At 44.9% G+C, this 24009-nt stretch overlaps 1 protein-coding gene and 1 long non-coding RNA gene across 2 annotated transcripts in view; one reads left to right on the top strand and one right to left on the bottom strand.

Moving 5' to 3' along the window:
- NTNG2 (netrin G2) overlaps positions 1 to 13168 on the top strand; it is a 126062-nt gene extending 112894 nt beyond the window's left edge. The window contains exons 7-8 of the mRNA XM_053373512.1: positions 1735 to 1869; positions 11965 to 13168. Of these exons, the coding sequence (XP_053229487.1) occupies positions 1735 to 1869; positions 11965 to 12188 (359 nt within the window). The 3' untranslated portion in view covers positions 12189 to 13168. The remainder of the gene's footprint in view (positions 1 to 1734; positions 1870 to 11964) is intronic.
- A 2665-nt stretch (positions 13169 to 15833) lies between these two features.
- LOC128406680 (uncharacterized) lies at positions 15834 to 20941 on the bottom strand. The gene is made up of 3 exons (XR_008328574.1): positions 20834 to 20941; positions 18884 to 18971; positions 15834 to 16670 (listed from the first exon to the last, which is right to left on the bottom strand). It is a non-coding gene; the product is annotated as an uncharacterized LOC128406680 (long non-coding RNA).
- Between the last annotated feature and the right edge of the window lie 3068 nt (positions 20942 to 24009).

Here is a 24009-nt window from a genome sequence, read left to right on the forward strand (position 1 = left end):
GCAATGGTCAAGCTCAAAATCCCTAGCTTTTGCCTAAATGTTGACATCTCAATAAGAAATGCCTCTGCATTGGAGTTGTTTTCAGGTGTTTTAATTGTTCCATCGTTTATGTGTTTGCTGCCCTGGGCTAGTTTGGGAGAAAGGCTGAAATACAATTTCAGTAAATAATAGTAATTATTAATACTACTACAAATCATCATCATAGCTGTGACTTCACAAAAACCTAGTCTTTTTGAGTGCTCATTCCTCCCCATTGACCTGGGAATCAGGAATTATTATTTTTAATCATTTTTATTTAATAAACCATATACACTTCTTCTTCTTCTTTCATACCTCAGTGGTTTACAAAATGAATCCAGCATAGGGTCACTTCTTCTCCCATTTTCTTTGCCCATAGCTGGAGGACTGACTTTCTTTAACTGGTAATACATAATACTTAACTTACTTCAGAATGTTATAAGCTATCCTTGTTGAATTTGAGGTTTCCCCTGCTCATTCTGCAGCATGTGGACCTTTGGGGCAAAGCCCTACCCTGCCAGCCGCACTGCTGATATCCCCTCTTTATGTTGAGGGTCAGTTACTGCAATGCACTCCACGTGGGGCTACCTTTGAAGGTGACTCAGAAACTACAACAAATCCAGTATGCAATAGCTAGACTGGTGACTGGAAGTGACTGCCAGGACCATATAACACTGGTCCTAAAGGATCTACACTGGCTTCCAGTACGTTTCTGAGCACAATTCCAAGTATTGGTGCTGATCTTTAAAGCCCTACATGGCTTCGGCTCAGTATACCTGAAGAAGCGTCTCCACCCCCATCGTTCAGCCACTGAGGTCCAACTCCGAAGGCCTTCTGGCAGTTCCCTCACTGCGAGAAGCAAAGCTACAGGGAACCAGGAAGAGGACCTTGTCAGGAGTTGTGCGCACCCTGTGGAATGCCCTCATGTCAAATGTCAAGGAGATAAATAACTCTACAAGTTTTAGAAAACATCTGAAGGCAGCCCTGTATAGTGAAGTTTTTAATATTTGATGTTTTATTATGTTCATATATCTGTTGGAAGCCACCCAGAGTGTTTGGGGCAACCCAGTCAGATAGATGGGGTACAAATAATAACATTATTATTATAATTACCATATTTTTCACTCCATAAGATGCACTTTTTTCCTCCTAAAAAGTAAGGGGAAATGTCTGTGCATCTTATGGAGCGAATGTGGTCGATAGTTGGCTCCCTTTCCAGCCCCGGCCCCTTGCCCAGGCCTCCATTGTTGAATGTTCTGCAGACCGAGGCTGTTTGTTTCCCCAGTGACATGTGACTGGCTGATTAGATTATCTGTCTGGAAACTAGAAACGGCTCCCTTTCCTTTCCTAAAGAAGCTGCAGAACTGTGAGTTGAACCCCATAAAAACAGTATTTCCCCCCCCCCATTTGCAAAGTAAGCTCAACAACTTTGAGCTGATCCTCAAAAAAAGGGGCTTTTCCCCTTTGCAAAAGAAGCTGCACAACTGCGAGTGATTCCCCCAAAAAACAGGGCTTTCCCCCTTTCCTCCTCTAAAAACTAGGTGTGTCTTATGGTCAGGTGCATCTTATTGAGCGAAAAATAAAATATGGTATTTGGAAAAGGAATCAGACATTAAGCAGGAATTTCATGTGGAGCCTGAACAACCCCGATCTACGCTGACACAGCTTTTCTTTTTGTCCTGTTTTGTTCTTTCTGCACTGTTTTGGCTTTGACAGATTGTAACTGCAACCGTATAGGCTCAGTGGCCAACCGCTGCAACGAGACCGGCTACTGTGACTGCAAAGAAGGTGTCACTGGGCCGAAGTGTGATGACTGTCTGCCCGGCTACTACTGGAGACAAGGCTGCTTTCGTAAGCATCACTGTTCACCTGTAGCACAGGGGAAAGCTCTCCCGCTTGGGCAAGGAGCAAAAGGGGGCACAGAGCTCAATGACAGCAGGAGATGGCTGGGAACAAAGGGAGCTGCCTTACAGCAAGTTAAGCCAATGCCCCCTCTATCTCATTATTGTCCACACTAGGTGTGAGGAACTTTCAGCCCTCCAGATGTGGATGAATTACAACTGCCATCAGCCCCAGCAACCATGGCCAATGTCCACAGATGATGATGGTGGGAGTTGCAATTCAGCAACATCTGGAGTGTCAAAGGTTTCCTGTAGCTGGTCTACATGGACTGGCAGCAAGTCCCCAGGTTCTCATGTAGGTGCCTCTCTCAACGCTCCCTAGAAATGCTGGAGATTGCACCTGGGGCATGCAGGTAATCGGCTCTACTGATGAGCTATAGGTGCTCCTGATGAACATATGCAGCTGCCTTCTACTGAGTCAGACCATTCGTCCATTAGCTCAGTATTGTCTACACCAGTGGTTTTCAACCTTTTTGAGTAGGTGCCCTTGAGTAACCACATTCTTTCTGTGGCTCACCTGGGGTTCCATTACAGGATGTAAGTGGGGATTTTCCCCGTTCCGCACCTACCCTACCCTGTTCCAGTGAAGTTTTTGGCATACAGGTAAGTGAAAGTGCACGTGCTGACAGGAACACAAGCAATGCCACTGCTCTATAGGGGGACCAAGCCTTTCACAAAATTAGTGTTTGCATGGGGGTGCAGAGGGAAAAACAAGATACAGATCAGAAGCAGAAATCTTTTGTTATTGCAGGGAAGGGAAGTGAGAAACACACAGCGCAAGACACACATACAGACATGGTCCTTTCCTGCAACATTCTCCTTGCCCTACAAAGCTGGGTGACTGTTAAACAAAAGAAGGGTTGCTGGGAGGGGGGGAGGTAGAGAAGAAGAGGGGGAGATGTTGGGGGTGGAAGGAGAGAGAAACACAGAAGACACTCCACCACTTTCAGTAAGTTTTCCAAATATTACACATAAAATTCCGATACATATTATTTTAAAAAAATATTTTCTATTTTCTATTTCCCAACCCCTCTTCCCCCTTTTTTTAACCCCCCCACTTTGCTGCATCCTATCTTTTCTCTTTTTTATCATAATCATAACACAATAATCTTGATTTTTTTCCATTGCTCATAGTTCGAAACATGGTTGCAGGTTCTTCACATTTTAATATTTCCTCAAGTAATCTGAAAAGGACTTCCATTTTTTAAAAAAGCAAAAAAAAACACAACCCCCAGTCATCATTAAATTATCTTTGCTGATTCAAGTAAAGTCCATTACTTTACTTATTCATTCTTCTTTAGTTGGAACGTCTTTCTTTCCACTTCTGAGCATAGGCAGTGGTGTCCAAACTTTTGTCGAAGAGGGCCAGATTTGATGAAGTGAAGGGCCATGAGGGCCGACCAAAGTTGTTATCCTTTTTTTAGGATTGAAGTTGTTGAGGGTTTTTTAGGATTTTACCCCAGGAGAGAAACTGGCCGGATTAGACCCCTGAAACAGACTTTGGACATGCCTGGCATACAGTATCCAACCTGCTGTACATAAACAACTTAACCATCCTTTTTTGAAATTCTGTCCCTATAATCCCTAGCAGAAAAGATTCAGGTGTTTGTGGTATACTCACTTTAAACAATCTTTTTTATCTCATCATATATTTCTCCAAATACCCTAGCTTTTTTACGTCCACCACATATGAAAAAAAGGACTGTCTGCTTGTTTATACTTCCAGCAGTTATTCTTCTTATACATTTTAGATAATTTATCAGGTGTTAAATGCCATCTATCATTTTGATATAATTCTCTTTTAAAGCATAGCAAGCGGTGAATTTCATGTCTACTTTCCACAACTTTCTCCATTCATTTCTATATTATGTCCTAAATCTTTAGCCCATTTTATCATTACCAATTTCACCATTTCATCTTTCGTCTCCCATTCTAATAATAGTTTATACATGTTTGAGATCAGTTCTTCTCTTCCTTCAAACACAATATTTTCGAAGTGAAAGTGGGCAGCTTTGTCTAGTGCCCTTTGTTATAGTGCACTTTTCTGTTAGCTCTCCATTTACTATTATACTTGAAAATTGTTCTGTATATATTGCTGCTTTTATTCCTCTCCCCCATCCCATAATATCCAATATTTTCCCCATGAAACTCTGTGAAACTTTATCAAACACCTTCTCTGCATCTAGAAAATCATTGCTAATTGCTTATCTTTTCTCTTTTCAAAATATTCTATAGCATTTAATACAATTCTAACATTGTCTTTTATTTGTCTTGTTGAGAGAAATCCAGCTTGATCTTCATGAATCCAGTCCTTTAAGACAAATTAGTCTTAAGTCTTCTAGCTAATATTACTGCAAACAATTTATAATCACAATTGAGAAAGGAAATAGGTCTATAGTTCTTAACCTGGGCTGGATCTTGATCTCGCTTTGCTATCAACGTAATATTAGCGTGTTTTCAGGAGTCAGGCATTTTCCCTTGCAACATAATATTGTTCATAACCATTTGTAAAGGTTGGGCTAAACAGCCTCAAAACCTTTATAATAACAAGCAGTTAGGATGTCTGGCTGTGGCACTCTATTAGTCTTTGGATCATTTATTGCTTGGTTCACTTCCATTCCTGAAATAGGTAGATTCAATACATCCCTTTGTTCTTTTGTCAAGGTTGGCAACTTCCTTTCTTTCAAATATCTGCCCATTGCATCTAGGTCCTCTTTACCACCTTGATATAACATTGAATGATATTTTAAAACCATCTTTATTAGTTTTTCATTATATGTTATTCCTCCATCTATAGACAGTTTATCACATTCAATTTCCTCTCTTTTTTCAAATGCCAGGCCAGCAGCCTTCCTGGCTTGTTAGCAAATTCAAAATGCGTCTGCTTCAAACATTTCAGCTTTTGTTTCATCTCTTGGTTTAGTAACACTAATAGCTGGGTTTATAACAGTCTTATCATTTGTACCAGTTTATTATCACTAGGTTTATCAACTAAACACTTTTCACAATTTGCTATTTCTTGTAATATGCCTTACATCTTTTATTTATTTATTTTTTGCATTTTCAGTTTTACAAACAAGAACACAAAAAAGCAAAATACAAGCATCATATTCCCTTTGACTTCCCTCCCACCTTTTGGTGGATCCTTACGTTATAATTTTCATTCTGCATCTCCTCACTAACTTCAATTATTGTAAGTCCTTGGTCCATCCATAATTCAAATTTTTACTACAAGTTTTCCGGTAAACCTACTAATGAATGTAATTGTTTACAATAGTTTTTCAAATACATTATAAACTTTCCCCATTCTTGTTAAAATTTTATTCTTCCTGGCTCCCAAGTCTTCCTGTAAGTTTTACCAATTCAGCTTAGTTCATTGATTTTATCTGCCTCTCTTCCTTCGTCGGAACTGTATCTTCTTTCCATCTCTGGGCTAACAAAATTTGGGCAGCTGTGGTCGCATACATGAACAATTTCTTCTGGTCCTTCGGAATCTCCACACCTAGAATTCCTAAAAGAAAATGTCTTATGTATTTTGATCTTGCACCTTTTTTGATAAGCACTTTGTTATATAAAGAAGCCTCGTACAACCACATTCCCGACATCCCATACTGTATTTAAATCCGTGCTTTCCCCTAAATTTAACTCAAAGAAGTTGGTCATACATGTAAATCCCTTTTGCTTTATCTCAGTCTTTCTTAGCAAGCTGTCATTCAGCATCCTTCTAAAAGGATTACCGTATTTTTCACTCTATAACACGCACCTGACCATAACACACACATCGTTTTTAAAGGAGGAAAACAAGGGAAAAAACATTCTGAATGAAACAGTGGATGTATCATTTTTGTGCTTCATGCTGTGGCCACAGACATGTGATCTGATGGTGAATTTGGGGTGACCCAATGCAAAAATCCTGAGAATCCCTGTGGATCCGTGCTTTGTAACCACGTTTTTGCACCATTGCAGCCCCAGGCAACAGTGGGTACGTGATTTTTTGGGGGCAGGCTGTAGCCATGGACATGCTATGTGCTCTGATGGTGAATTTGGGCTGACCCAATGCAAAGATCCTGAGGATCCATGTGGATCCATGTTTTGTAACCACGTTTTTGCACCATTGCAGCCCCAGGCAACAGTGGGTACATGATTTTTGGGGGGCAGCCTGTAGCCATGGACATGCTATGTGATCTGATGGTGAATTTGGGGTGACCCAATGCAAAGATCCTGAGGATCCATGTGGATCCATGCTTTTTAACCACATTTTAAGTGGGGAGGGAAGGAAAAACACAGAAGGGACAAGGAGCAGGAGAGGGGTGTGCAGAGAAGCAGCTGGCTAAGAATGCAGGAGAGGGGTATAACGGGAGGGAGGAAAGGAAGGCAAAAGTTTTCCCTCACCTACCCACCCAAGCCAGCCAGCTCTCTCTCTCTCTCTCTCTCTCTCTCTCTCTCTCTCTCTCTCTCCTGCATGTTTTCAGCAGCACTGGAGCACAGAGACGACACTCTGCTTTCCCCTCTGCTTGCCTGGAGGGGAGGGGCTTTCCCTGCTCTTTGTTCCGTTTGAGCAAACACAGCAAGGAAACAGAGGAGGGTGGGCAGTAAGACCCTGAGGCAGAATGCAGGAAAGCAGCCGCTTCCTCTTTTCAGGTTTCCCTTTTCCGAGACGCGCGATTTGATTTTTGCCTGATTTTTTTTGGCTCCACTCGCGCCATTTGGCTCCAGGGACCACACATTCGCTCAATAACACGCATTTCCCCTTCCTTTTTAGGAGAAAAAATCTGCGTGTTATAGAGGGGAAAATACGGTATTTCGTTGGCCTTTGATAATAGCGAATAGCAAATTATGGTCTTGGTTGTATTTCAGTTTTCTTAAAACCAGATACTATGGGTTTTGATGCCCATAGCATGTCTATTTTTTGGAGGCTCTATTTGCTGCCTGAATGATGTGTGAAGTCTTTAACCAATGGGAATTTAAATCTCCATACATATTGCAGATCCATATTTTGTGCCATCTCAAAAAACACCTTTGGTAACTTACCCTCTGAAACCACATTGGGTGTAGTTGCTCTGTCCATATCCCCTGAAACCATATGACATTTCCATCGTATTTTTCAAAGAGTAGATAGTCCAGCTTTTTACAAAATTCTTTTTTCTCATTTGGTGCATAAAGTTCCACCAACAGAATTTTACGTCCCACTATTGTAATTTTCACACCTATTACTCTCCCTTCTTCATCTTTAAAAACTTGTTTTGGTTCCAATTTTGGATTCACATATAACACCACGCCTATCTTTTTGCTTTATCCGATGCAATAAATTCACACACACACAGACACATATATAATTTTCTCATCTTACATACATTTTAACAAGAAAAATACAGATGTATACAAAAACAATCTACATTTCCTTCAGCTTCCTCCCCTCCTTTCTGTGGTTACAAGGAAGCCCTGTTTAGGGAAGTTTTTAATGTCTGAAGTTTTATTCTGTTTAATATTCTGTTGGAAGCTGCCCAGGGTTGCTGGGGAAACCCAGCCAGATGGACGGGGTATAAATATATTAATAATAATAATAACAACAACAACAATAATAATAATTTTATATCTTTCATCTCAATGTAATAGATTCTTGATCTATTTTTTATTTATTAATTTTTTTCTAGGAGTCCTTTTGATATGTTCTCTTGCAGACAAATTATATTCAGTTTTTATTTTAACAATACATGAGCAATCATGTCTTTTAATGTTGAGTCCATTTACATTCCATGATACTAATTTATAAGCCATTATTTTGAAATTTTAAAGTCCTTTTCTCACAGAATTGTGTGGTTCCTTTGTATCTTGCTCTTCTTCCTCCAACTTCTCCAGTTGTTCTACTTCTGTTTCCAACTGTTTCTTCCAGGAATCTTGCGGTTTTTGCAAATCTGCACATCTTTATCTCTTAGCTTTGTAAGTAAAACTCAGTCCCTCTGGGTATTCCTATCTAAACGGTACCTTCTGTTTCTTCAATGCCTCAACCAAAAATCTGTGTTCCTTTCTTTTGTTTAGGATCCTTGATGGGATTTCCTTGAGAATTCTAATCCTCTGAACATCTATTTTTAGATGGTTTTGAAAATGAGTTTGTAGAATTTTATATCTCAGTGCTCTTGAAGTAAATTGCACCAAACAGTCTCGTGGGAGTTTCTTAGCTCTCACATATGATTAATTCTATATTCTCTGTCTATCAAATTCTCCATCATCTCTGGTGGCAGTTGTAAAAAAGATGCCAATTCCTTTCCTTTCCTTTCCTTAAAATCTTCTTCCCGAAGCTCCAGGAAACCTCTAAATCTTTTTTTAAAAAATTATTCTTCTTGATACGTCTCCAAGACTGCAATCTTGTCCTCTAAGGTTTCTTTCTCAGCCTGGAGAGCTGACACTTGACTTTGAACTTCTCCTCTGCATCTTTTTGTATCTTGGCGCTCCTCAGAAAGCTTTTAACTGACCCTTCCAGCGATGTTGTCCTTTTAGCCAAGTCTCTAATGTCACTGGAACAATCTTTAATGTTCTTTGATAACTCAGTCAATGCTAAAGTATTTTGTTCTAGAGGTAAATGAACTCCCATCAAAATCTCACTGTAATCACCTTCAGCTGGCAGTGATGCTTTTCTGCCACCGGCCTTTGCCATTTTCGACCTTGAATCTGCCATATCCCTGTTTTACCACCAGATGGTAGTATACCCTCAAAAAATATTTATTGCTTTCCACACTGATCTTCTCTTGTCATGCATGACCTTATTTTGCCACAAGACGGTAGTATTACATATATTTTCTAAGAATATATGTCTGTTTACATTCCACAGTGCTCTTTTCCCATGATCCCAATCGCCAAATCTTTGGAACACAACAAAGGATCCCTGTGGACTCATTGCACCAAACTCAAGTATTTATCTTGTAACAAACGGAGTCCTTTCAATACAATTATTAATTGAAAACAATCATGGTAGAAACAGTTCTTTATATAATTATTAGTTTATGTCCTTCTAACCACTCCTTTCTTCAGCAACCCAGTGTTACTGTAATTCATCTTAAATCAGCATACATTCTGTTTTAATAATCAAGCTCCTTTTGGTATAATTGTGAGGAATTGGGGTAATGAAGGTCTTACCAAATGTTCGTAGAGAAAATTTCCCTGCATCATTTGCCACCCCTGTTACTCACCGCAACAAGATGTTACTTTACTTAAAGTTCTTTAGACCCAGCACACAGATTTGTTTAGCAGCTTCTTGTTCACCATTTTCAATGGGCTGGTGCCTTCAGTTCATCTTTGTAGTTTTACAGTCCAAATTAATTAGGATAGAAAAGAGCCACTTCATGAACAGCCTGGCACGGCTATTCCTGAGGAATCATCAATGGAGTACCTGAATGGCCCCTTGTACCCATCTCAGACAGCGTCCTCCAGCATCGCTCACAATGGGGAGAGCCTCTTTGCATGCTGTGGGCACCCTACACCCCCTGGTAACTCCTGGAGGGAACAAGGATGTGGTGTGGTCACTGCCATTTTAAAATCCCTCACAGTCCCGTCCCCCATCCCCCCGGTGGAAGAGTTGGCTTGCTCACCTGCTAGCTGCGCTGGAAGTCCATTCTGGTTTCTCTTCTTTCCATATTGCTGCATTGCAATTTTAAGCATGGGACCTAGGTGTAAGAAAATCTGGAAGCAGAAAGAATAAAATAGCAGGCAACATTAGGCCAAAACAGACATCAGTTGGCCATAATTACTGGCAGTCATAGGAGAATGCCATCAGTGTTGACAGCTGCTTTGATTTCACAGTTTTAAATCTTATTTTTAATCCCCCCCTTTTTTTCATTTATTGAAAGATCTTTTGTTGGGCAGCATGCAAGTAATGGCAGCAAATAAATTGGGGAGACTTTTATTTCTGTCCTGAGACGACCCTGGAGAGGACCAAACTTTGTGGCTTTTGGGTTGCTGCTAATATTACCCAAGTAAAGGCTCTGGAGTAAATTAAATGTGTTACAGATGCCTCCATCTCTGTCTAAATATGTGGCTTTGCAATCTAGCAAAGAGCTCTGGTTGCCCCATTTTGAAGAGCTACAAAAACTGAAGGAAAGGAATAATGATCAAACCTACCAGAGGGGCTGGGGAAACTTCAGGGTTTCAAATCCTCCACTTTGGGTATGAATCTCACTGGGTTTGACCTTGGGGGCCAATCACTGCTTTTCAGCCTGGCCTACCTTGCAGGGTTCTGCAGCTAGAAGGGGGAGGTGGGGGGAAAGAACCACGTACACTACCTTGAGCTCCCTGTAAAACAGACGGATATCATTGTGATAACACACCCACACGCACACACACTGTTGGGACTTACTTGCAAGTAGTATGGATGAAAACTACAATTTTTCCAGAGCAGGGAATAAAGAACCCTTTCCACAAATGGCACCCTTCTCTCGTCCACCTCCAAAACACACACACACACACACACACACGACTTTAGCCATCTAGGTGCCTACATGTACTGTTGGTATTTACTTGTAAGTAGAAGGCAAGCACCAGAGCAGTAAATAAGGCAAACTTCCCACTTTGCACAGGCTGCTCCATAACTGGATTCCTCCTGGCTGGAGCAGGAGCAAGAGTCAGGCCGGGCTGGGGAGAGAGACAGAGAGATAGATTGAGAGAGAGAGATTGCAGATATGCAGGAAGGACGGCTGATGTGAAAGGGAGAGAGAGAGAGAGAGGAGGAGGGCCCTCCTGCGGCACCCCTGACCAAACATCAAGTCACTCAAGAGCGCCGAGGCACACAGGTTGAAAACCTCTGGTCTACACGGACTGACAGTAAGTCTCCAGGTTTCCACCCCATCAGGGATTGTAACTTGACCCATCCGCATGCAACATAGGTGCACTGAGCTCTGGCCCTTAAGGAGTAGAATGATAAGAAGCTGCCTTATACTGTGTCAGGCCACTGTTCCAAATAGTCCAGTATCCTCTACATTGCCTGGCTGCAGCTCCCCGGGGTTTCAGACAGAGTTTCTCTTCTAGCCCCACCTGGAGATGCTGGGATCTTCCACATGCCAAGTGGATGTACAGAAGTTCCCAGCATCAATTCCTAGCAGCTCCAGTTAACCATTCTGGGTAGCAGATGTGGGAAGGATGTAAGACGTTGGGGAGCTGCTGCCACAGTGGGAGAGATGGTCCAGTTAACAGACCCACAAGGCAGCAGAACAGGCAAGACAGGCGGGAGCTACAGCAAGGTTGGCAAACCTGTAGCCCTCCTAATGTTGCTAGACTTCCAGCTCCTATCTGCCCCTGCTAGCACAACCAGTGCTGAGGGTGATGAAAGTTGGAGTCAAATTACAGCTATGAGGGTGAAGCATAGCTCAGAGATAGAGCACATGCTTTGCACGTGGAACAGGCAGAAGAAAACTCACGAGCCCCAGCAGTATAGTCGGGGAACAGGGAGAGCCTTCCAGAGGGTGCTGCATTTCACTTTAAAATGCTGGGGACCTTCCTGTTCCTTCTGCTAGGTGAGGCCCTGGCCTTTCGCCCCAAAGTTCTGCCCTAGCGCCACCATTCTCTTGCCTCCAAATCAGACTGGAAAAGGCACTAGACCAGGAATGATGGTTGTGGTGGTAAGAGTGTCAGACTAGGACTTTGGAGGCCAGGGCACAAATCCTTACTCAAGCGTGAAGCTCAGAATGACCCTGAGCTAGTCACGGTCTCTCTGCCTAACCTACCTCCCAGTGTTGTGATGAAGATAGAATACAGCAGGAGAAGAACCATGTACAGCACCTTAAGAACCTTGGAGGAGAGGGGGAATATGAATGTATTAACAGTGGTGATGATGATCATGACAGTGAGACTCCTGCCCCAGTCCCAGGAAGGATGGGCAGCCACCAGGGGCCAGCAGGCAATAAGAGTTGCATAACAAGTTAACCATCCCTGACCAAGATAACCAACTTCATCCAGAGTTGTGGTTTGTGTAGGGTTTCAAGAAAGTGGGGAGGAGCCAAGGGGGTTCCCCCACACGAACAGAGTTCAGCCGCTCTCCCTGCCTCTCTTTCCACAGCTAATGTGTGCGACGAGGAGCTGTTGATTTGCCAGAATGGGGGCACTTGTTATGACAACCAGCGCTGTCTCTGCCCACCCAACTTCAGGGGTGTCCTCTGTGAGCAATCCAAATGTGAGGGAGAAAACAAGGAATGTGACTCTGCCTCAAGCACGTACCTCAACCTCTCGGCCTTCCTCATCAGCGTGCTGGGCCTGCAGCTGCAACACTTTTTGGACCTTTGAAGCCCAGGAAACCAGGGGGAGGGGGGGAAATGCCTCATGGAAGGACAAGAGGGGAAGGAGGGAGGGTCTCACAAGTTAATGGAGCAGGGGGTTGTCTCTCTCTCTCTCTCTCCCCACCACCAGCCTCTCTTTCCTCCATCCAACAGGGAAGTGGGGAGAGAAGCAGAAGGTATTCAAGGGACTGTACTCTCCCCCTTCTGCCCAAGTAGCTGAGGACCCCGGCTGGAGGCAGCTGCAACATTTCAGAGGCAGAACTGACTCTTATCATTGGGAAGAAACAAGGTGCCGCGACTTTGGGGTGGTGGCAGTGGCGCTGGCAAAAGACTTGCCTCGCTTCCTCTTTCTGTTCAAGGGTGACCTTGCGACCCCTGTTCCACTTTGCACAGGAGGAATCTGCCAAACGAAAACGAAACCATGCCACAATCCTCTGGCGCTTAGTTGCTTGGCTATTTCTCCTCTGTCCCTTTTCCTTTCCTCCTTACTCTTATTGTTCTGGGAGTAGCCCTCCTAACAAGAGACTGGCAGCTATAGAAAGTCCAGGCTGCGGGGCAGGGAACCTGCAAGATTATACCCACCTGGCATCATCAGCCTGCTCCAGCCCAGGCCTAGAATTATATTGTTGCCTACAAATCAAGTTGCTGAATTTATTAAGTTTTTGTACTTTTTCAGTTTTTATTCCGTTGGTTGTGAGTCTTCGATTCCCCCCTCCCCCTTTTCTCGCACTCAAGACCAGAACTGAACAAGGCCTCTGTATCGCGACAAAAAGTGTAATGTGTGTTATCCAGGCTTCACCGTATAGTTTACGGTTCTCAAATACTTTTTATTTTGGTAGAGAATTATTTTTGTTTGGATTATAAATGTTCTAAAGAGAGAGAAGAAGAAGAAGAAAAAGATGAACCACCACAGCCTCTAGAGACACATCTTACCATAAATGTTATGGTGTAATAATCCTACTACAGTAAAGCAACCTAATAACTGCTGCCCGGTCTCAGTTTTTTCCCACCTTCCCACACACTCTGTTAATTTACTGATAAGAGCCTTACCAAAAAAAGGAAAGAAGCAGAAGCAGATAAAAGTCTCGTTGCATTTTCATGACACCAAAGACTTACGCACAACTGCTGGCGGGCTGTTGGGAATGAACACACAGGTTTCTTTTCAAGACTCATATAACAGAACACATTTCTGCAATTTCCCCCTAATTATTTTTGCACTGGTAGCCCAAGGACTGCTAATACACACGGCATCAAAAGCAAATCTGGTACTACATGTGTTCCTATGGTAGGGGAGGGGAAGATGAGCAACAAAACACTGGGAAGAGTGTTTTTGCTTAAGAGTGGCCTCCAGTGCTGTGGGCTACACCCAATGGCATTGTAGTCTGGCACCATATTGGCTACATTCTATGTATGGGATCAAGCGCACCAGTTAACCCACCATTCTGGATTTTATTCTCCCTTTCCAACTGATTCAGCATTGCGTCTCAGTTCATGTCAGGAGACTTGACCCCTTAAAATATTTGGAAGTGTTTTTTTGGGGGGGGCTATAATAATAATAAAAAATAATAATACATGTTTATTTATATCCCACCTTCCCCAGCCGAAGCCGGGCTCAGGGCAGCTAACAACAATAAAATAATACAACATTCTAAAATCATTTCAATATAAAATTAATTCAAATCAAATTGATGGCAACCATTGGGCTAGAGTTCTGTGAAGATTGCCAAAGGAGGGAGTCAGGCTGTGCCCTGGCCAAAGGCCTGGTGGAACAACTCTGTCTTGCAGGCCCTGCAGAAAGATGTCAAGTCCCGCAGGGCCCTAGTCTCTTGTGACAGAGTGTTCCACCAGATCGGAGCCACAGCCAAAGAAGCCCTGGCTCTGGTTGAGGCCAGCCTAACCTCTCTGTGGCATGGGACCTCCAAGATGTTTTTGTTTGAAGACCGTAAGTTCCTCTGTGGGACACACCAGGAGGATCTATGCCTGTGAACCTCAAGGACAAAGCTTTGTTAGACCTCATGACTTGTCTGGAGGGGGGAAAACCATGGCTTAGCTTGCAGCAACAGCACATGACAAGCAAAGTGGCTGCAATCTCCTCCTCTCCAGGAGTCCATGGTTAAGCTTAGCCTTATGTGCAAAGTGGGTCAATGCTATGCTAGACCTATGCGCAATAACCTCTGGTTCACCTCAGACAGGGCTAGGAACTGTGGTTTGAGGCCACAACCCCCTGAAAGCAGCCTTAAAAGGCAAGTAAGAAAAAGGTGCTTTTCCAAGCAGCTGCTGAGGCTTTGTCAAATCACGTTTTAAACATTAGGATGAAAATGCACTTTGGCGACTCCTTGCCCAAGGCCTTCAGAGCACAAGAGCCACAGCTCACAGGAAAGGAGAATTCATGCCATGGGCTGCTGGAAGGTACAGTGGTGCCCCGCAAGACGAATGCCTCGCAAGACGGAAAACCCGCTAGACGAAAGGGTTTTCCGTTTTGGAGGTGCTTCGCAAAACGAATTTCCTATGGGCTTGCTTCGCAAGACGAAAATGTCTTGCGAGTTCCTGCAGGGTTTTTTCCCTCCCCCCCCTTTTTCCCAAGCCGCTAAGCCGCTTAACAGCTGATCCGCTAAGCCGCTTAACAGCTGATCGCTAAGCTGCTTATCAGCTGATCCGCTAAGCTGCTTAACAGCTGATCCGCTAAGCCGCTTAACAGCTGATCCGCTAAGCCGCTTAACAGCTGATCGCTAAGCTGCTTATCAGCTGATCCGCTAAGCTGCTTAACAGCTGATCCGCTAAGCCGCTTATCAGCTGATCCGCTAAGTCCGCTAAGCCACTAATAGCGCTAATCCGCTAAGCCGCTAATGGGCTTGCTTCGCAAGACGAAAAAACCGCAAGACGAAGAGACTCGCAGAACGGATTCTTTTTGTCTTGCGAGGCACCACTGTACACCTGAACTTAGCAAACTGAAGGTTTGTATCACACACTTTCTTTCTCTCACACCAACGTTTGCATTAGCAGTAACAAAGGGGTATGGGAGGAGGAAGGTTCTGCAGAACATTTGCAAGGACCATTCTCAAAATATCTTTGCAATAGTTGCAGGAATGGGGGGACACACTCACACACCAAGCAACTCCTCAGACTCTGGGAGAAAGCTGCCCAACTCATTTTGTATAAAATTCCAGGATTCATTTTTTCCTCTCTCCCCATCCCCTTCCTAGCTTGAGATGAGTTTTAAGTCAAATTTCCCAGACAACTTATTCCAAGAGGAGTCCTTGTGAAAGCCATTCAGCTGCCATGGAACAAGATAGCTGAGGGCTGGTTTACACACAAACACTCATCTCTTGGACTTCCATATCATCCAGAAGTCATGTGTGTGAATAGGTCATCACAGATCAAAATACCACAAGAGAAGCCTTCACCACATCACAGACATAATGAGATGTATCCAATCCTAGCCCTACTCAGAGTAGACCCATTGTAAACAATGACCATTATTAGATCCATTATTTTCAATAGGTTTACCCAAGTATAACTTACATGGATACAACCAGATGATCTTTTTCAATAGAACCAGTCCCCATATTTAGCTGCAAGTTAAGAATTGAATATTCAGAGCTAAGAGAAACCAGGCATATCTACATATATGTGTAAATAAAGTATAGGCAGCTTACCTTGGACCAAAATACATTTTAATGAGATGGTGGAAAGTTGAGAGAAACTCAAAGTGCACAGGCAAAGGAGAAAATGGGGACCCTTTAAAAATAAATAATCAAGATTATGGTCTGCGAGCAAATTTCAAGAACTGTAGCTCTAAATCGTCCAGCCCTTTTAAAAGTATTGGCTGGTGGAATTTAAATGGAATTTAAATCATATTCAACTACCCTACAGATGAATAAAAATCTCAGCCCAGGATTGAGAGCCCACTCTGAATTGTGAGCATTGTTAAAGAGGAAAGGGGCGAGATTACTTGGAAGTGGCCTCAAATGCAAGAATGCTGTACAGGAGCCAGTGATGGCACATCCATCAGCCATAAGGCCACAGAGGCTGCTACACAAGGTGGACACAAGAGTGTATGAGGGAAACAGCTGCTGAAGCAAACTGCTGTCTATTAAGAATCACCTAAGAGCTCAACACCACCCTGCCAGCAAACACACTGTTATAAGAAAAACATTCAGAAAGAGCAAAACATACTGTGAAAACAACGTTTATTTCGTGGCTTGGGGGTTCTATCCCCCCCCCCAAAAAAAATTGTTACCGTGCTTTTATTACTGTGTTGTCCTCCATCACTTGAGAGAATGTTGCCCCGGAGCTTCATGTGACTCAGCCTCCACACTCACCGGTCCTCACATGGCTTTCTCCAGTCTCGGCTGTACTGGCAGAGACTTCAGGATCTTCTTAGCACTACATGCAAAGCAAGGAATACTGTTGACATGGCATTTGAGGTCTTGATAAAAGAACCTCTTTTCTGAGCATCCTGAATCAATGCATTCCAATTTTAATTTTACTACAAAGGGATTAAGCAATAACAACAACAACCAATGAATTATTAGGACAGGAGACTAGCAAGGGTTGGTGGCAATTTATTTATTCTCTGCTGCGCTGCAGGAAAGCAGAAGTCTGACTGAGTGGGTCTTGGGCTTCCCTTGCTTTTGGAGTGCACCTCTCAAACAGCTTTCAGCTGGGGAAAATGGGGGCCTTAGCCTGAAAAGTGTTCTTCACCCTACCTCTAAGGCTGGCTGAATTAATCTAAAACACTAAAGGTAAAGGTAAAGGGACCCCTGACCATTAGGTCCAGTCATGACCAACTCTGGGGTTGCAGCGCTCCTCTCAGCTTATTGGCCGAGGGAGCCGGCATACAGCTTCCAGCTCATGTGGCCAGCATGACTAAGCCGCTTCTGGCGAACCAGAGCAGCGCACAGAAGCGCTGTTTACCTTCCCGCCAGAGCGGTACCTATTTATCTACTTGCACTTCGTGCTTTTGAACTGCTAGGTTGGCAGGAGCTGGGACAGAGCAATGGGAGCTCACCCCGTTGCGGGGATTCGAACTGCTGACCTTCTGATTGGCAAGTCCTTGTTTCTGTGGTTTAACCCACAGTGCCACCCGCATCCCTAATCTAAAACACTAGAGACCACTAATAATGGGTGTCAGGAGAAAGGAGGACAAACTTCCTCTAGATCGCACCCACTGGTAAACAGTGGTTTGTGAACACGCAACAGAGGATCCCTCCGATATGCCCCTACTCGGGCTATAAGGATCCTTCCCTCCTCACTGCAGCAGCAGCAGCAGCAGCAGGGAAACGAGTGTTTAACAGGAATCCATTCACAACTCTGAGCTTTACAGGAGCAAACCATCATTGCCAGGCTTTCCAATGGACAAACCTGGATTGGAGGCCCTCTAGTGGCAAAGTCGTTATGGTACAAGGCTGGGGGAAAGGACCATATGAAGACTTTGCGCCCAATATGGGAGTAACTGTGGCCTCATGCAGGAAAGTGCCAGGATGGAAAGAGGGGAGTCCCCCATGCCAGCTGCTTTATCCCCCGACTGGGCGCCTCCCTGGGAGAAAACTGGCAGGACAGGAGTCTGATGGGACAGAGGCAACCAGCATGGCAGAGGACGGCATCCCATTCTCTGCTTGGAACCAGGGCTGAGCTGCACACAGCTGGCATTCTAGCACAGAGGAAGGAGTGGGGAACTTTTGTGGCCCCCAGAAGTTGCTGAAGTCCATCTCTCACCACGCCTCATCATTGGCCAGGCCGGTGGGGCTGCTGGGCATCGCACATCTGCTGCAGGATCCCCGCCCCTTAGAGCATCTCACAAACACCTCCCAGAAATGCCATGCTTGGCCTTGCATGAAAAACCACAGCGTTCAATGGTCAGGAGTGATGGGAGTTGTAGTCCAACAGCCCACAGCTTCCTTAGCTCTGGAATACCATACTGCCAGTCTAAGATCAACTGGTGAAAGAGCTAAAGTAACATGTGGGAGTTTTACCATCTATGAAACCTGAGTTTCAGGTTCCTCTGGGAGCCCAGAAGCAGGGGCAAAATTGAGATGGCACTGACCGCCCCCCCAACAGGGCCTTCTCAGTGGTAGCTCCCTCTTTGTGGTGGCCCCCTCCCTGGGGAGCTGCGCCTGTCTCCCTCATTGTTGCCTTTCAGGAGGAGTTTGAAAACCTGTTTGTTTACACAGGTGCCTTTGGTGGCTGAAGGACACTGGACACGGGATGAGAGAATGCCTTTTCCAAAGAGGTTTAGAGCTGTAGCTCTTCTTAGAAGGCTCTTTAAACCATTGTTTTGTGTGTGATATGTTTACCGCCCTGGGCTCTTGGGGGCTGGACCTAAAGGAATGAATAAATGTGGCCCAACATTTTCCCCAACCCCGCAGATCCAAAAGATTGAATTGTCTACAACACCTCTGGCCAGCCCGGATCCCTCCCAAAGTTTTGAACTGCAATTCTCACCTGCCACAGCCAGAGCAGCAAATCTGTGCCCCCTTTTCAAGGGCAGGCGGAGGGCACCACCTATAGACACCGCGTACTGGGCCTCTTGGCAGCCTGCTCCTCCAAAGAACCCTATGAAGTGTGCTTGATTTATGGCTTTGGGAGGCGATGGGAGAGTTGGGGGGTGTCTAAACCCAGGGACCCTTGGGCCAAGCCCCACACATTGCCAGGGCACCACCACTGGCCCTCCAGAGAGAGACTTTATGCCCTTCCATGTACCATGAGCGTCTTCAGGTGTCCCAGGATGAAGAGGCTGTACTTGGCTCGGGTGAGGGTGACATTCAGACGCTGCAGACTCTTCAGGAACCTGGAGAGGGCAAAACAAGCCACAGGTGAAGCTGGCTCAGGATGGGCAGTGCCCTCCCCCCGTGTCCTCCTAGCTGACCACCGTGCGGTTCACTAAATCCCTGTCGAAGTTTCAAGGGCATTAGAAATGCATTTGTAAGTACACTACTAAAAGGTTGCAGGCATTCCTACCAAGGTTTCCATGTCTATGTATAATTTCAGTGGGCCTCCTCTGAGTAGAGACAACCCCCTGCTGCCATGTTTCTGCTGTACATTTTTTATAGGAGGCCCTGATTTTGATCAATTTCGTTAGTGGTGAATATTTATTAGTGATACTCATTTATACAGTGGTACCTCGCAAGACGAATGCCTCGCAAGATGGAAAACTCGCAAGAAGAAAGAGTTTTCCGTTTTTTGAGGTGCTTCACCAGACGAATTTCCCTATGGGCTTGCTTCGCAAGAAGAAAGCCCATAGGGAAATCTCTGGGGACCTCTTTTAAAATGCTGGCGGTCAGGAGCAAAGACTTTCGCCCACCGCCGGCCTTCAGAAGAGGTCCTGGACCTCTTCTGAAGGCGGGCGGTGGGCGAAAGTCTTTGCTCCCGACCGCCAGCATTTTAAAAGAGGTCCCTTGTCCCTTGTCCCCCCCCCCAGCCTTCAGAAGAGGTCGGGGGACAGACTGTCCCCGGACCTGGTCTGAAGGCAGTTTCCATAGAAACGCAGTGATTGATTTTCAATGCATTCCTATGGGAAACCGTGCTTTGCAAGACAAAAAAGTCGCAAGAAGAAAAAACTCGCGGAACGAATTAATTTCGTCTTGCGAGGTACCACTGTACATGGTTTTTTCCCTTGCTTTGCAATATTTTAGCTTCTCTCTGCCTCCCCCATAGGTTCTTTATGAAATACCTTTTAAGATTATAATTTAAACACTCAAAATGGTTGTTTATCGAAAGCTTTAATTATCATTTAATTCAATTGTTCCTTGGGTGCCTCCTTTATTGGACATCATTTGAGAGCAAAGTGAGAAGCTCGGGGCATAAATCTTAGAAGTCAGTCCATTATCTGCTTTTGCAATTTCAGCTACACCCCCCCCCACCATGTGGCTTCCAAGCACAGAGTGCCCTTCCACCCCCCAGGTGGAAAGGAAGTGGGCTGGTGGTGGGAACCAGCTTTAGACCTTAGCCACACATCCCTGCAGCACAAACCATTGGCGGATTAATATTATTTGTTGTGATTCATGTGAAAACTCTCTCGTTAATATTTCAAAACTGTGCCTGAATATTTCATTCATTCCAAAGGTGACTTGCAAAACAGAAAGGCACCATTAGGGCAGCTGTGACCTTTTTCTCCTTCTCAAAAAAACAGGAAAAACCCAAACCTGTAAAGAAAACCAAAAGAAGTGTAGCCCTGTTTGCCTGATTTCACCCCATCAGCCCTCCGTGGGGCCAACAATTCTGCCGGGTCACATCTGAGAGCACCAAACCCCTTGCCTGCCAGGGAGGACAGGGGTTTGGGGCTCCATTTCTCCTCTCCCCCAGTGAGACACAGCGGAAGCTCCCTCAGAGAAGCCATTTTGCCAGCGTCAGGAATGGGAAATTCATTGCAGTAAGAGAGCTGCATTGACGAAGCTCACATGGCCTAGGCCTGCCCTCACCCCCCGTAAAGAATATTGTGGGACCACAAACCTCTCCTCTCCTGAATTCCCTTATGGGCGTCGCAGGTGGCTGCAAGAATGCGGCCAGAGACCAACAGGGGCTCTAACAGACAACTGTGACTTGTGGACATTGGCCCACACACTTGACCACCCCAAGGATTGCACCCGAGCCCTAGAATTGCCAGCAGAGGCACCCCAGCTGACACATCACAAAACAACAGGCAAGCCTTACCCTATTGACCCTTGCGTGCTTTGCGCTCTGACACAGCTGACAATGATGCAGTCCTTCTCCCGGCCCTGGAACCCATCCACAGTGTCGACTTCTGCAACACTGAAAAAGGAAGGAATGTACAGAGCCATTCAACACATTTCTTTTTACTAGTACTGCCTCCCAAAAGCAGAGGTGAAACTAAGAAGGAAACAAGCCACACTCTTATGACATCAGAAGAAAACTCTGCACTTATTGTCTGTGTGTGTGGAAAAAGAGGGAGGGGCGGAGGGAAGATTACCAGAGTCACTGAATGGGCTGCGGCACATCGCTTGTTCCACTACTAAAATGAGAACATATCCTATATTTCACACACAGCTGCTGCATAAAGAAATGAGTTTTTTGGGGAGGGGAAAATATTTTTGTTTACATGCGCTTTCTAGGGTTGCTGTATTTCAAAAAGATCCAGGACAAAATCCCCCCAGATGTCAATTCCATCTTTGAAATCCTGGTAACGTCTGGTAAAATCCAGACGTATGGCAGCCCTAGCTTTACTATCATCCAAGTAGAGAGATCCCTGCCCCAGGGAGCCTACAATGTACATTTTAACAACAGGGAAACAGAGGGAGGGAAGTTTTTATTTTATGAAATAAGTGCAGGCAAGGCTGCCCAAGTGTTCTTCAGCTGCAGGGAAGGCCTCAAATGAAAGGCCTCACCAGCGACATCACTTTTGAAGGAAGATAGGGAGGGTCATGGCGCACTGCAAGTGTTCTTGGAGAGGGAGTTCCAGACACAAAGGGTCAGCAAGGAAGTATCAGGGGAGTTGTTCAAAGGAACAGGAGGCCTTCTGGCCACTGAGGGTGGTAGAGATGAAGGAGTGAAGGTCACTGGTCAGGTGTTCCAGAGAGCAGGGGAGATGGTGAGTGGAGGAGAGGCTTGTCTGCGGCTGCAAGGAGTGCACAATCTCCACATGCAGAGGCAGTCCACCTCTGAAGACAAGGTGCCCAGCTTGTGGGTTTCCTAGAAGCATCTGGAGGCAGTGAGGTGTAGTGGCTGGAGTGTTGGACTAGGAGCTGGGAGACCAGGCTTCAGATCCCTGCTCAGCCATGAAAGTGGGCGGCCGTGGGCCAGTCACTGCCTCTCAGTCCAGCCTACCTCACAGGGCGGTTGTGGGAATTAAATGAGGAGAGGGACAACAATGTACGGCACCTTGAGCTCCTCGGAGGAAAAGGTGGGATATAAACACAATGAATAAATAAACTGGACCCTTGGCTTCATCCAGCAGGGAGATTATGGACAGACTACTGCACTTTTGTACACCACAGGGATGGGGAAACTCTGGCCCTCCAGGTGGTGCTGGACAGTATCCCCCCCCCCAAACAGGCCATCCTGATTGGGTTTGTTGGGAGTCCAGCAGCATCGAGAGGGACACAGCAGGTTTCCCAGCACTGATCCAAGAATTTCACTATTAAAAAAAAGGAGCTCAGCAGCAGCAGCTTGGCATAAATATAGCTACTTGCCACTATACAAATCCAGACAAGCATCAAAGAGCACATAATTCAACAGTAACATTTCAGAAATGGTTAGAAAGGAAGGGGTTTTTTTGTTTGTTTTTAAGTATCAAATCAGGTTATCAGAAGGAGTCAGGATGGATGCCTATGATCATGTGCAGAATTCTCATTCACTTGAGTACTCACCTGTAGTGCCTGAGCAAGTGCATTCTTTCTCTCTCTCTGTCTCTCTCTTTCTAACACACACACACACCAGATATGATGTCCAGGTGTTGCCAGACTACAAGTCCCCCCATCCCTGACCACTGGACCTCCTGGCTGGGGCTGCTGGACTCCAGCAACATCTGGAGAGCATAGCCGACCCACCATTGGACTTGGGGGTTCTGAAAAATCCAGGATAGCAAGAGAAAGGAGGAGGAATGAGACTTTCAGTGGGTGGGTCAGGTGCAGACAGCAACTAAAGAACAACAGGTTGCCATGTGAAATTGCTCCCTGCTCAGGGTATACAGTTAACAAAAACTACTCCAAGTAGCCCCAAAATAAAGGGTATAGAATACAATGGTCAGACTTAACCTCTCAACATATGCCACCAGATACTTGACACCATTTGAAAATTAATTCTGAACCCAATAAAACAGACAAACCTATACCCTTCAAAATACTCAACAAATTAACATTGGGCAATATGATCCTGTAAAACAGTTGTGGGAATCTGATTTAGGCACTGAAATTGAAAAGATGGATTGGAATAACCTGCAGGCAAAAAAAAAAAAAGGTGAATCACTCTCAACTCATATATGAGAGAATACATTTAAGCTATTACATATATGTCATCTGACCCCACTGAAATGCACCTGTATTAATAAATCACTCACCTTGGGATTGGCAAGGTTGTAATACAATTGGAACAATTTTCCACGTAGGGTGGAAAAGAGAATACGTACAGCCTTTTTGGCAAAAGGTATTCATATAAATAAGACACACCACAGGAGAAGTACAGTGCACACCAAGTTTAGGACTGTTAACCACTTTCAGGGGGAAACAGCTTAACCTTGGCAACACGCCTATCGGTGACACAGAATTGGAAGAGAATGGAAAATTTACATGTTTTTCGCTGGAAACAACTGTATGGACAATTGCCTTACTGATAAAAATTGACAAGCGACTACAAGCATTGAGCAGCACAAGAGCCGTAGATGACTTTATTGACATTTGGAATCCTTCCATTAAGTTTTCAAATGATAACCTGGACAACTGGCATCCACATACACGTGTTCTCATAACACAGAAGAGTGCACGTGCCCGCTCCACGTTATCCCCAGGAGGAAGGACACACAGCGCACGCAGCTCCCAACGGGGACAACGCAGACCTGACAACCACTAAAACTTCGGGTTTCCTGCCCTCATTGCCGCCATATGCGGGGTAAAAAGCGAGTGTTGCTTATGCGGCGTCCTTCCCTCCTGAGGCATTTCTATGTCCGTGAGGAGATGCTCTTTTTTTAATAATGAAGACGATAATGATGGTGTAAGGCTCTCTCTCTCTCTCTCTCTCTCTCTCTCTCTCTCTCTCTGTGTGTGTGTGTGTGTGTGTGTGTGTGAGAGAGAGAGAGAGAGAGAGAGAGAGAGAGTTAGGTGGCGAAGGAGCTCCCTGTGTGTTCTGTGGCGGAAGCGCCTCGTAAGACTCGCCTC

The sequence above is a fragment of the Podarcis raffonei genome, chromosome Z (assembly GCF_027172205.1).
Source record: "Podarcis raffonei isolate rPodRaf1 chromosome Z, rPodRaf1.pri, whole genome shotgun sequence".
In the NCBI taxonomy this organism is placed as follows: Eukaryota; Metazoa; Chordata; class Lepidosauria; order Squamata; family Lacertidae; genus Podarcis; species Podarcis raffonei.